The 13,875-nt window shown below is 35.1% G+C and overlaps 1 protein-coding gene across 1 annotated transcript; it reads right to left on the minus strand.

The window, feature by feature from the left end:
- Positions 1 to 11,667: 11,667 nt before the first annotated feature.
- Positions 11,668 to 13,664, minus strand: LOC123560405 (uncharacterized). The gene is made up of 2 exons (XM_045352603.2): positions 13,530 to 13,664; positions 11,668 to 12,337 (listed from the first exon to the last, which is right to left on the minus strand). The coding sequence occupies exon 2, from the start codon at positions 12,331 to 12,333 to the stop codon at positions 11,878 to 11,880; it is 456 nt and encodes a 151-aa protein (XP_045208538.2). The 5' UTR covers positions 12,334 to 12,337; positions 13,530 to 13,664; the 3' UTR covers positions 11,668 to 11,877.
- Between the last annotated feature and the right edge of the window lie 211 nt (positions 13,665 to 13,875).

Here is a 13,875-nt window from a genome sequence, read left to right on the forward strand (position 1 = left end):
ATAGGCGTTACCTTGCTCCTTCACATTCCAGTTTTAAAATGAACGCTGTGGAAACAGATAGGCATTTATATAGACAGTATGAAAACATGTTCGCCTGATGCAATGCCTGAATATCGAAAATATTCTATTCATCTGCTCTGTAAAAGTTAAACATTCATAAAGGTCATGCTTAATTCTTTTGATTTGAATGGAATAGGTTGCCTAACAATGACCGGTTTTATTTTATCTTGGTTGCAATATCTGTGTCTCAGAAAACAAGTACCTAAGTGCTTTAGTTCAAAACAGTCCTAGAACAAGAAAGTTTGACACACAGGATATTTACCTGTATACGTTAGGCATAGTTAATTGAGATTGATACAATTACTAGTACATCTTTTCTATGTGTCATATATTACAACACCTGTAATAGTGACATTTTGTTGCAAGCAATAATATAGTATCTTCACAATAAAATACGGAATGATACTTCATTTTCTCATCGAATTCTTAAAAGTTAGGATTTTTTTCAGTAAATTATCTGACAAAAACATCTGAAACGGTGCGGCAAGGGCAACTCATATACATGCAAATAATTCTGATAGATCTTGTTATGAAAACAATATGACATTCTGCTTTAAAACGTTTTCATTTTCAACTCAACTGTGTAAGTGCAAAAACAATAGATATCTCTTCATGTAAGCACTTGCCTGAGGCAAGAGTTGTCATTCCTTGCAAAAACAATTATAAAATAAAATTAGAAATTCAATTTAAAAACGCGGAAGTAGAATTCTACTTTAAATGAACACAGATTTTAGAAATTTATTTAAAACCTAATTAGAATTTCATATAATATTTCTCTACGAGAATTTCAGAGATAACTTGATAAATATTTATAATGATATATCGCCTATCATTACAATGCGCAAAATTAGATCAAAGTTGATGTCATTTGGCAATACTAAGTTCTGAATATAAAGAACAACATAATAAGTGATTTTTCTAATTCGACATTTTGTCTGTCATGTCTGCTTGTCCATGTGTATCTTCAGTTACTTATGAATGTGTGTATTATCTAAAGCCAGGCACTTATTGAAATACATTTACATTATAATTCTTAACAATGTTGAGATATTCCTTGAAAGAAAGGTATGCTTTTTTAAATTTCTTACAGAAGTAATGTTTTGGCATTTTTTTATATCAAGTCATTCTTTTCAATACTGGTTGTTAGTTGCTGTGTAAATAACGAGCGTAATAAATATTGGTAACTCAATTTTCAAAGAAATCTAATTCCCATTAAAATTATTACAGAATGTTTGTTTGTTTTGGGTTTAACGCCGTTTTTTAAACAGTATTTCAGTCATGTAACGGCGGGCAGTTAACCTAACCAATATTCCTGGATTCTGTACCAGTACAAACCTATTCTCCGCAAGTAACTGCCAACTTCCCCACATGAATGAATACTATTGGTCCAATATTTCTAATTACTTCTGAATCATTGATCAAAGCTATACATGTGTGTCATATACAGGTAACTGCAGATTGTTAATTTCATTCCAAAACTCAAAGGCTCTTTCATTGCATAAAACCGGCAAGGAGAATCTCCCTAATTCTTGATAAACTGCAGTTTGTACACATAATACATATTTATGTAATCAAACCTGAAGTTTACTGATGTCTTTAAGGTTATATAGTCACCTAATTTCAGATCCGTACAGCAGGATTAGAACAACCACAGTATCAAAAAAGGTATAATTGTGTTATAACATCAACTTTTTAAAAAAAAAAACAAGGATAAATATCAAACAAGGAATGTCATGTTCCAAAAAACGCAGCCTCCCCTAAACGAAACTCACAGCACGCAGATGTGCACACTACCAACACATACACACTCACATACAAAGCAAACACACGAGGACAAAACGAGCAAATAAAGGAACACAATGGGGCACCGCCTTGGAACGGTCAGTGGCAAAAACACCACTGGGGAGCTTAAACCCGTTTATGGTGCGCACCCAACCTCACTCTTACCCCCACCATGTTCCAAAGACACGGGACAGTGTAAATAAAAGTAATTCCCGCCAGGTAAATCTCTAACACACGCAATGGAAACAAAAAGGCAAACCATGGTCTTTAGAGAAGCTGTCTGTATAAGACAATCATCAACATTTTCTACCATGTGCCCATTTTAGTTTATAGTTATGACCGAATTGTGGACTGCTTTACGTTTTTACAAATAGTATTGAACTTTAGACCGAAATTTGAGGAATACTTAGGAACATTTTCAGCCTGTGCCTGTAAATTTACGGGATCAGTTGCAAACGGGACCATATAACCATCACCAAGAAGTACCAAATATCTGGACAAATCTAAGTCTGTGTTTGTTAAAATCTAAACACTATATAATAGGAATAAAATATAAAATAAAAAGAAAGCACGATAACAACCCTTTTTTCAAGCCAAGACTTACGCCAAAAAAGAACTTGACACAAAAATACTTTCAGTTAAAGAAGTCTAGCAGAATAGCAGAATAACTCCGGCAGAATAGCAGAATAACTCCAGCAGAATAGCAGAATAACTTCAGCCGAGTAGCAGAATAGCAGAATAACTACAGCAGAATAGCAGAATAACTACAACAGAATAGCAGAATAGCAGAATAACTCCAACAGAATAACTACAGCAGAACAGCAGAATAACTCCAGCAGAATAACAGAATAACTACAGCAGAATAGCAGAATAATTCCAGCAGAATAACAGAATAACTACAGCAGAATAGCAGAATAACTCCAGCAGAATAGCAGAATAACTCCAACAGAATAACAGAATAACTACAGCAGAATAGCAGAATAACTCCAGCAGAATAACAGAATAACTACAGCAGAATAGCAGAATAACTCCAGCAGAATAACAGAATAACTCCAGCAGAATAGCAGAATAACTCCAGCAGAATAGCAGAATAACTCCAGCAGAATAGCAGAATAACTCCAGCAGAATAGCAGAATAGCAGAATCACTCCAGCGGAATAGCAGAATAACTACAGCAGAATAGCAGAATAACTCCAGCAGAATAGCAGAATAACTCCAACAGAATAACAGAATAACTCCAGCAGAATAGCAGAATAACTCCAGCAGAATAGCAGAATAGCAGAAATCACTCCAGCAGAATAGCAGAATAGCAGAATCACTCCAGCGGAATAGCAGAATAACTCCAGCAGAATAGCAGAATAACTCCAGCAGAATAGCAGAATAGCAGAATCACTCCAGCAGAATAACAGAATAACTACAGCAGAATAGCAGAATAACTCCAGCAGAATAGCAGAATAACTCCAACAGAATAACAGAATAACTCCAGCAGAATAGCAGAATAACTCCAGCAGAATAGCAGAATAGCAGAATCACTCCAGCAGAATAGCAGAATAGCAGAATCACTCCAGCGGAATAGCAGAATAACTCCAGCAGAATAGCAGAATAACTCCAGCAGAGTAGCAGAATAGCAGAATATCTACAGTAGAATAGCAGAAAAGCAGAATAACTCCAGCAGAATAGCAGCTAAGCAGAATAACTCCAGCAGAAAATCAAAATAACTCCAGTAGAATAGCAGAATAACTCCAGCAGAATAGCAGAATAACTACAGCAGAATAGCAGAATAACTCCAGCAGAATAGCAGAATAACTACAGCAGAATAACTCCGGCTGAATACCAGAATAGCAGAATTACTCCAGCAGAATAGCAGAATAACTCCAGCAGAGTAGCAGAATAGCAGAATAACTCCAGCAGAGTAGCAGAATAACTCCAGCAGAATAGCAGAATTACTCCAGCAGAGTAGCAGCATAGCAGAATATACAGAATGTCTTTTTGTCTTTACACATAGGTCTGCTTTTGCCAGGTAGAAATGGTACGGCTCCTCTGAGAATTGAAACTGGAAGATATGAACGCCAACGAGAATGTCCGTTCTGTGTTACAAGGTGCAAACTACCCGCGATCAGCCCCCATTATTACAATTTTTACCCCCTAGTATGGTTTTAGATTATTTGCCATAAAAGGTAATAAAACGAGCAAGGAATAATTAATTATGTAACACAGCGTACGCAAAAATTGCACCTATTTGAAATATTTAAATATTCATTTGTCAATTTCCAAAATTAATCTTTGCTTATACATTCAGCCATTCATTCTTTTCTGAAATAAACAAATGCGGAAAATGTATACATCATCTTATAGTTCATCAGATAAATAAACGCCAGATTCGGAAAACACGAATATTTTATGTAAAATAAATACTTTAAATAACCTACTACACACATTTTTATTTGTTGATATCTCTAGCTAAGGTGATTCTAATATACAAGTGAACATGTTAAAGATACGGTTAAAATATATAAAAACAAAAAATGCACATTTTTGAAAGATGAGGTCACTTTCTATATCCGTGGGTCATATTTAGACATTCTAAAGAAAACTATTTGTCAAATACTAGTAATCAAGATGACACTTCCCCTTAGAACACACAACTTCATCTTTGTGTGTGCCATATTTTAATAAAAAATCCTGTATATCTCTACTTTTTGTTAACCCCTCGTTCCTTCTTTCACCCTGCATTTGCTGTCAACAAGTTTAAATTAATTCAGGAAAAGAACAAAAATAGCTAAAATAACTCATAAATAACGATGTCTAAAACATAAATTGACTTGGGCATTTGATCACAAAGTCGCTGTAAACATGTAATGTTATAAGTAACCGATTCGTCTGCTTAGATATTCCTCTCGCATTGGGGAATCTTCGGAAATTTCAGACCTGGCCTGAGTCTTAATTTTAAAAGTAATAGTGATTGTATAAAAGGTTCATAAAAAATATTTTTTTCATTTTTAAACAGTTGAGAAATATTTTTTCTTTGAAACATCGCCGAAGCAAAAACGACTATTGTTTCCGTTTTTCGTATTTTGCGCAATATATCAACGAAAATAACCCTAAATTTTGTCCAAAATTATGCTTTTACTACTGACTTCAATGGAAAACAAAGGTGGTACTATAAAAGGCTCAAAGGGTAAGTGAAATAATGATCTTACAGTTTCTAAAATTAAATCATCATTAGAGGAATGATTAAATCAAACTTTGCCGCCGAAGCGTTATCTTATCTTATTCGTTATCTCAAACCGTCTAAAAGGCTTCTTTATTTAATGTGTCAAAAACAGATAATACCGATTATTGGAAAAATTGAAAGTCCGATATGAGTAAAACAGCGTTTGCACAACTATAAAATTTACACTTCCTTTTATGTTTGTTTAGTTTTGTTAACATGCTCAAAGATCTTTAAATCGTCGAAAAACACACACAAAAAAACACCACTCAGGGCTACACTGTAAAATACAGATATATTATAGCGAATTGTGTCGCCTAATGTTACTGTATTGATATATAGCTTACTATACGTATAACCTTATGTTGCTGTATTAACTGTATTCACGTTTTCTATACAGTTTTAGGAACTTGCAGATACTATTGAGTTCAGATGTGTGCTGACCCTGGTCCATTGACTGAGCTATTAGACAAAACAGAAAATACACCATAGAGTGTACCTCTGTGCATTCACCTACAAGTGTACCGGTGACAACAAAATTTCTGAATATAGAGCGTACCGTTGCAAATACTTAACCGAAAGTAGCCTGTTATAGACATTTCTGCTATTTATTCCACGATATGGTGACTATGAAATGAAAGATGTTGTATAAATGCACAGAAACACTGCTTTAATTATCTTACAGAAAAGCTTTAACAGAAGAGAAAAAACGATCTAAGAACCTAGTGTTGATCATCGTGACTACGCCACATTCGTCACAGTTTTCGTTACTTTAAGACAATTGTTGCGTATATCTGCAAAAAAGGCTGGTAAATACACAGCAAAAAGGTACTAGTAATCCGTGGAAACGTCTGTTTCATTGGTATACCTTTCACTCAAACAGAATTGAGTATTTTCCACCTCGGCCGCTGATGTCAAAATAGCATTTCAAAAACTGGTATGTAAAACCATGAGCATTTATATTTTGATATACTTTCCGGGTAAAACATAGAATAATCCTATAAAAATTTCTTAAAATGTTTATTTGAAAATGACCTATAAGTTCCAAAAATGGAGACAAAAAAATGGCCTTACCAAAGCAGCAACATGTACTTTATATAAATTGCTATTTTCCGCTCATATTACTTGTCTTACAAAATTTTCAGAGTCTTATTTCTAAGATTAGATGACTATTTACTAAAATTTGAAAAATCTTAAGAAAAGAATATACCTTTGTGGCGGTGATTTATATATGAAAGAGAAGGTTGTATTCACCATACAGTATTGACATAAAACGCCATTCAAATTTCAAAACTTAGTAGTGAACTTTTATTTTTTTAACATTTTTTGTATATATTTTAAATAAATTCCTGTTGCAAAAATAGTCTTAAGCGCAAATGTTAATTCTTGCATAAAACCTTTGTTTTTTTTGCCGATTTCGGGCATACACATACAAACAAGGAGATTCTCGTGAGCACGCGCTGTTGGTGAACGTTTTTAATATGCTGTTGCGGGTCCAACGTAAGCAAATTATGGATCCCGAATCATCTTTGGCCGAAGTCGAAAGGTCCGAGATTTATGAAATCTTTTCATCTACATTTTATTAAAAATATCATTTTTCAACCTACCTTTACTTTAACTTGTAATAAGTGCTACCTCTCTTGATACGCGACTGCATTGACGTTCCGTATTACATTTTGTATTGTATTATTACGCGTATTTGACTCAAAGTAAGTTTACACGCCGCGATTTAATCCCTGAAAATGATAGGCAAACAACATTTACAAAAATACAATTTGGTTTTCCAAATTAATTTGAGTCGAGAAAGTTGACGTGCTAACTTTAAATCTTACACTAAAACTTTTAAAAAATGTTTGTGTCTTCTTTACACATCTATGCAGTCTACTGATGTAGTGATGGTGTGTAATGTAAACATAAACATGACAAAGCGTTTAGTTTGAAGGATTTTTCCATAGTTAATGAACATTTGATGAACAGAAGGTATTTATTATATATTTTTCAATTTATTTGAAGATCTCACCAACCATGTTTGAGTTTATAAATCCAATCTAAATTGATTATATCGATGTTGGAAAAATTCAAATTTTTGTGTTTATCAAATTTTGATCGCGATGGGGTTGGGTGCAAAGCAAAATTTTCATTTTTAACGACATGAAGAATATAGGTATCGATACCAATTTCTATTAATCGAAAATGTTTACATATAAAAAGCGTAAGGGACAGACTATTAATTTAAACCAAGCAGAATTGTGTTCTGTCGGCACCTCACCTGCAAATTGTGTAAAGACAGGATGCCGTGTATGCCCTATTCTCATAATTCCGAGCCTCTAAAGCTAATGTTCCTACCGATATATTGGAAAAAGGGGGAGTCATACTTATTTTACATATATTTAATATTAAAGAAATTACCACACCAAGAATGTCCGTTCGACATGTATAAAATATGCACTGTTTCTGTAGGCCCTGGCAATGCATAAATAAAACATGTGTCCATAACAACCTGAAACGGTCGACTTCGATCGGCTAATGTCAGCTGAATAGTCTTGTTTTTTTCGATATTTCCAGCACTTTAATTGTGTTTTATGCAAGAATAGCGATAACACACGTTTGTTTCGTGAAACAACATCTGCAGAATCCCACGGGCTATGTTGGTGCACGGGCCCGTAGGGCTCGTGCACCAACCAATCTCTTGGGATTCTGCAGATGTTGTTACACAAAAAACGTGCGTTAACCCTACATTGTCATGCAAATGCGTGTCTAAATAAAAACATTCAGCCTTTTTGTCTTTTTTTTTCTGCTATTCTTTTGGAGTTATTCTGCTATTCTGCTGGAGTTATCTGCTGGAGTTATTCTGCTATTCTGCAGAAGTTATTCTGCTATTCTGCTGGAGTTATTATTAATAGTCTTAGGCTAATTTTAAATGTCATACAGATGCGAGGTAAAATGAAAAAAAAAACAGTTATTCTCTATTCTGCTGGAGTTATTCTGCTATTCTGCTGGAGTTACTCTGCTATTTTCACAGAGACACATTAGCCTAAAACTCTTTGAGGGGCCTCTGCCTTAACTTGAGGGGAGAGTGTATTGCATTTAATTTGTGTAGCCTGAAGAAAACAAGAAAGACAAACACCAATGTTGTGATTTTGTCATTTAATATAAATGACGAATTTTGAAAAGACAACTATAGAAATGACTAACAATATCTTAACCAAGATTACCAATATAAATATCTACATGCTACACAAAGGTGGGGGATAATTCCGCCAATAGCAACTCAGTTGCACCCCACCCCAGGTATATTTTACCCCAATAACGTTAGATATTGTTCATCTATAAAATTACATTATACTTATTTACTTAAGATAATTAGCTGATTGCTGGACTTTTGTAATATAGATAACAATAACAATGCAAGATCAAAAATAAGCTTCCAGCTATTAGCTTGTTAAGTACACAATACAACGACAATGCTTGCTGTTGGAATACATTCACAAATAATATTAATGTAGTAACAACACTTGCAAAAGAGGATAACGACTGCTATTATGTAAGAACAGTATCCCCATATTGGCAAGATATATTGACTACAGCAAAGTAGTAGAACCAGCCTTATGCTGAAATTCAACGTATTGCTATAATATAATGTAAGACCAGCCTTGTGCTGAAATCTCTTTGCATATGATAAAGCATTAAAAATATAAGATACATATACTAGAGGTATAACAAAGTAACCAAAAACAAAGTTAATAACCTTTCACACTAAATTTCAAAAATGATTGAAACATCTAGATGTTATATATATGCATTCCTATTACAATTCATGCGCACCAAATAAATATACACTGTTTCTACCAAAATGAAAGCAGAAAAATTAGAACCAGCCTTATGCTGAAATTCTATATGACAATGGGAAATATATATATATTCTATATGACAATGTAAAACAGCCTTATGCTGGATTTCACGTCTTACTGAAATGCAACATGGGACCAGCCTTATGCTGAAATCCAAACATACATGTAACATAATATCATTTACAAAACAAGAAAAAATATAATACGATAACATGTACTGGAATACAAAATAGTCCTAAGACAATCTACAACAACCTCTGTGCATACTGCCGCAACCCAGTCCACTCACTGTTTTACCGCAATTAATCTTTTTTTTTTTATACGATGTGACAGTTTAACTTGGGCATGCGGATGTAATGTTGTAACGCATTTGATTGCCACCTGCCCATTTTCTTAATTTCATCATCTGAAAGCCGTTGTAATGTTGCAAATGTTGCAGCACCAATTCTGAAAGAATGTGATTTATACAGTTTTGGGTTAAAGCCAAGAAAAATACTTTTTTTGAGGTGAGAGGTGAAACACTTATATGTGACAGGTCTGCCTTGATTGAACTGGAAAAGAGGACCAGGTGCATAGCCTCTCTGTTGTAAATAACGCATGGGCTTGACATACATTAGAATTCGACTGATTTGCCGGAAGAAAAAGCGTTACTGTAGAACAGCTATGTTTAAAATTTCAAAGTGCGAGTTCAAGCCCTTGTAATATACCCTCACGCTCTATCAAATGCACATCTTGTCTTTGTATGACTGTGCTGGAATCTATGTTTGGGGATTTCACTGAAATTTCACCCACTCGCAAAAAAAAACAAAAAACGCTACAGTGCACATTGTCCGAAAAAGTGTACGCATTGAGTGTAAAAGAATTGTATGTTGTAGGGAATTAACAATTTGTACTAACAAATCATAAGTAATTGGCAGACGAGTGTCTGGTGAAGTGGTTGAAATGGAAGCTGGGCGTTTTAAAAACTGTTTAACCAAGAATGAATCACTAAAGTCTTTATAACCGAATAATTTGTGAATATAAGCAAAAGCCGAGGCCTGTGCCGCAACGGTGGACGCAGCATATCCTGATACTAACAACTGTGTCAAGTAATTCATCAGTCTAGTAGCAGTGAGTGGAAACTGAGTGGGTAAGTTCTGTATCTGGCAATAGTTCACATATTGTTTCCAATAATGAATATAAGACCGCTTAGTCCTAATACTAATCGCCTGTCCTATGACATTTTTTGCGTCAATACTTAAAGTTTCAACAGGTCTGCTGGTATCACTGTTTTGGATGGAAACAACTGGGGATTGATCTGGAATGAAACCTGAAATTTGAAGCGAGACAAGCGATCAGCAGCGGAATTCAATTTTCCCGCTATATGTTGACATCTGAACAGAATGTTATTCCTTAATGCATTCAGCACTAAGCGTCTCACCAATATCATCATTACTGGATCCTTGGATGTCAAGTTATTCAAGACATTGACACAAACAGTATTATCAGAATACAGGATAATCTTGTGGTTGGCCATTTATGGCCCCATAACTGAAATGCGATGACGATCGGGAAGAGTTCCAAAATATTAATATGAAATTTTTGAAAGTCAGTAGGCCAGGACTCTGCAAACCATTGGTTACCGAAAATACCGGCAAAACCCAAAGTGGCTGCAGCATCCGTATACATGTGAAGAACTTGAGAGGAAACTCAGTTATCATGTAAAAACATGCATTTGCCATTGAAACCTGTCATGAATTGTTGCCACATATGTAAATCTGCCCGTGCGTCTTTATTAAGCCTAATCATAAAAGATGGGCACGAGACACCTAAAGTGAGGTCATACAATCTACGTAAAAAAGCTCTGCCTTGCACCACACATAATGTAGCATAATTAAATAAACCCAATAAGGACTGAAGCTGTTTAAGAGAAACTTTTTTCCGGTTTTGAAACTGATTTAATTGTGTTATAATTTTATCTATTTTTTCTGCTGGCAAACGAGTAACCATTTAGATTTCAACAAAAGTGTCTATGGAGTCATAGACAACTTGACAGAATTATTTAGCAATATGGCTATTTACTGAATCGGATTTCGGGTATGAAAGATCATGAATTAATTTGTAAGAGCCCGGTTCTTTTTAGGTACAAGAGCAAGAGGAGAACATATTAGATTATTCGGTTTTATTGATAAAGGTCCTATTAGTCTGCCCGCTTGAAATTCTTTTCGAATTTTTAACTCAACAATATCAGGATGATTTAACGCCAAAATATGATTATGCTGAATACGTCTTTGAGGTTCAGATAGATTGTATGGGGATTCTGAAACCTTCCGAGAAACCTTTAACCAGGAACTCGGTTTCCCTTTTGTCATATTCTTGCAACAAATCTGACAAAACATGACCTGTAACTGGGGTAACAATAAATTTACTGTTTGGGACGAAAAGTTTCCTGGTTGCTGGCCTTTGTTGCTTGACATGATTTTGACGGATTGGGAGGAGATCCACCAGGTACGTTAACATTGGAATGGCCTCGAACCTTGAAGCTTTTGAACAGTGGATGCCTACCACCACAGGGACTGCAGACATGGGGATACTGACAGTTTAGAAATGTACAGCCAGCAGGGTTTTGAAATTTGAAACAGTGTTTCGGTTTTTGAGGACGGTTATTCTGACTCTGAGAAGCTGTGACCGTTGTGGCCCTGAGCCATAACTCCGGATGTAACCGACCCCATGGTAATATTTGGGTCTGCCTATATGCTCTGAAATTCCTGCCATAAAACAATGCTGCCTCTAAACCATATATTCTCTCTAACTCTCTAATTCTGTTACAATACAATAACAAACCAGACAAAGCTGCAGGTGTTTTCTGGCAATAAATGTCAATGAATGTCAAAAAGGCAGTTAGCCATTGATTTATTAATAGTTTCTTCATATCAGTCTTTGTTTTGACTGACACCTGGTGGCCGTTCCTGAAGTTCACAGTGACCTATTCTGTTTATGTACTAGACTGATTCGGTAATAACTGATATAGTTCCACAAACTCATCAGCCCAAATTGCTGATTTCAGCTTGTCAGTTACAAGAGCTCCTAAATAAATTTCATAAGCCTGCATACTTGATGCATCTAATGTGTTTATAGGTTTGTCTTTATGAATTGTAGCGTTATTAGTACCTGTAGTGTTCACTGTATTGTCAGACATCAATGCTGCCTGGATTTGGCTCGTGATCTCTGAGCCATGGTTTGATGACTCATTTACCGGGGTAGCATCACGCACATTTGTATTCAATATCACCCCTTTTTGCTCTAATGTTTTTATAACTTCTGTCACGATTGTTTGTGTGTCTACCGGTGGTAGGTTATCAGGGCTATTATCAGCTTGTTGATTTGTTGATTTCTTTCGTTTTGATTGTTGATTATCTTGTACAGTTGACTTTTTTCGTTTTGGCGGCATGATGCTGTAAGAAAAGAAAAATCAGAGTTATTATTGTTTTTTTTTCTGGAGAGGACATGGTCTTTTGCTTTTTATTATTTTTCTTTTTTTCTGTTTTAATTTGCTTTCACTCTGATTATCACACTGATTTGTTTCTTTATTTTCTGCAGTTTCTAAAGTGCCATTAATAGTGTTCGTGAAACTGCTATTGTCCAGGTCGCTGCAGCTTGTAGTGGATTCTTGTTCTCTTTTCCCAGATTGTTCATTCATGTCGCTTTATACAGTTATATTGATCAGCCTTTTAATCCGTACGTCAAGTCATGCGTGACGAATTTTGTATTATAAAGGGTGTGCGGTGTGTTCACTTGCAATCATCAATATAACTATATCCCACCCGTACGTCAAGTCATGCGTGACGAATTTTGTATTATAAAGGGTGTGCGATGTGTTCACTTGCAATCATCAATATAACTATATCCCACCCGGGATTTTAACAATTGTAAAAACTTTATCAACTTATCGTCAAATACTGTTAATTTTTCTATTAAAAGTCTTACATCCTATAAACGACTGTCAAAAAGCCCTTTCTTCTACATATTTTCATTCCATTGACAATCCAGTATTTCTCTAACAATTTCTACCTTTTTACATCCTATTATTTTTGCCTTGTTTACATCTTAACGGAAGCGGAAGAGTTATTATTGTTGTTATGAAAACCACAGCAAAGTGAAATGTAATAACTCTGTAAATATCATTTACAGATTTATCATTACCTCATCTGTAATTGATTATTACTATCAAGTACCTTGTATAGGAAAGAAAAGCTTACAGCTTTACTTTATGGCTACCTCGCCACATAATATAAGTTAACATACATCACAAATACAGGCTACAATGCCTCAATAATAGGTTACCGAACCTAATGTACAGGCTACAACGCTTCAATCATAATTTACTATGCTTAGCTTACAGGCTACCACGCCTGGCAATGCATGTACTTCATCAATTTAAAGTACCAACCTATTGATAAAGGCTACCACGCAATTGAATCCGGCTAAACAGCCGTGAAAGTGAGCACCATTGTTAAATGTTAAAGCTCAATAGTACCATCAATTTCATATGAGCATGTGTAATTAAGTTAACAAAATAGACTTTTCGCAAATACAACAAAACGCAACTAATTATTACTATATATATAAAAAAAATTCTTTCTATACCTCAATAGAATCTAAATATATATCGTATGATCGGAGAATTATATCACCATCTGCTGCATCTTATAACACAATCCCTCAGACTTCGTAAATACTTGTGCTGCCCCGTCTCGTTAGATAAAAGAATGCCGTCTCTGCAATATAATTATATCAGCAGGACAGTTCCACATTCCCCGATGACGCCAATAGAAAATCTTAGGGTGTGCCTGCACATGTCTACAAACAGCTAAGTTTGCCTGTACTATCCGACTGTTATATGTTATATACGGGGTAAACCGGCGTGGCAGTATCTGGCATAGAACCACTTTGCCCACACCCAACCCCGTTAATAGATACTCCGCAAATGAAA

The sequence above is a fragment of the Mercenaria mercenaria genome, chromosome 15 (genome assembly GCF_021730395.1).
Source record: "Mercenaria mercenaria strain notata chromosome 15, MADL_Memer_1, whole genome shotgun sequence".
Taxonomy (NCBI): Eukaryota; Metazoa; Mollusca; class Bivalvia; order Venerida; family Veneridae; genus Mercenaria; species Mercenaria mercenaria.

Excerpts from the sequence above, each read along its gene's own strand:
- LOC123560405 (XM_045352603.2), bottom strand. The coding sequence starts at position 12,333 with ATGCCGCCAAAACGAAAAAAGTCAACTGTACAAGATAATCAACAATCA.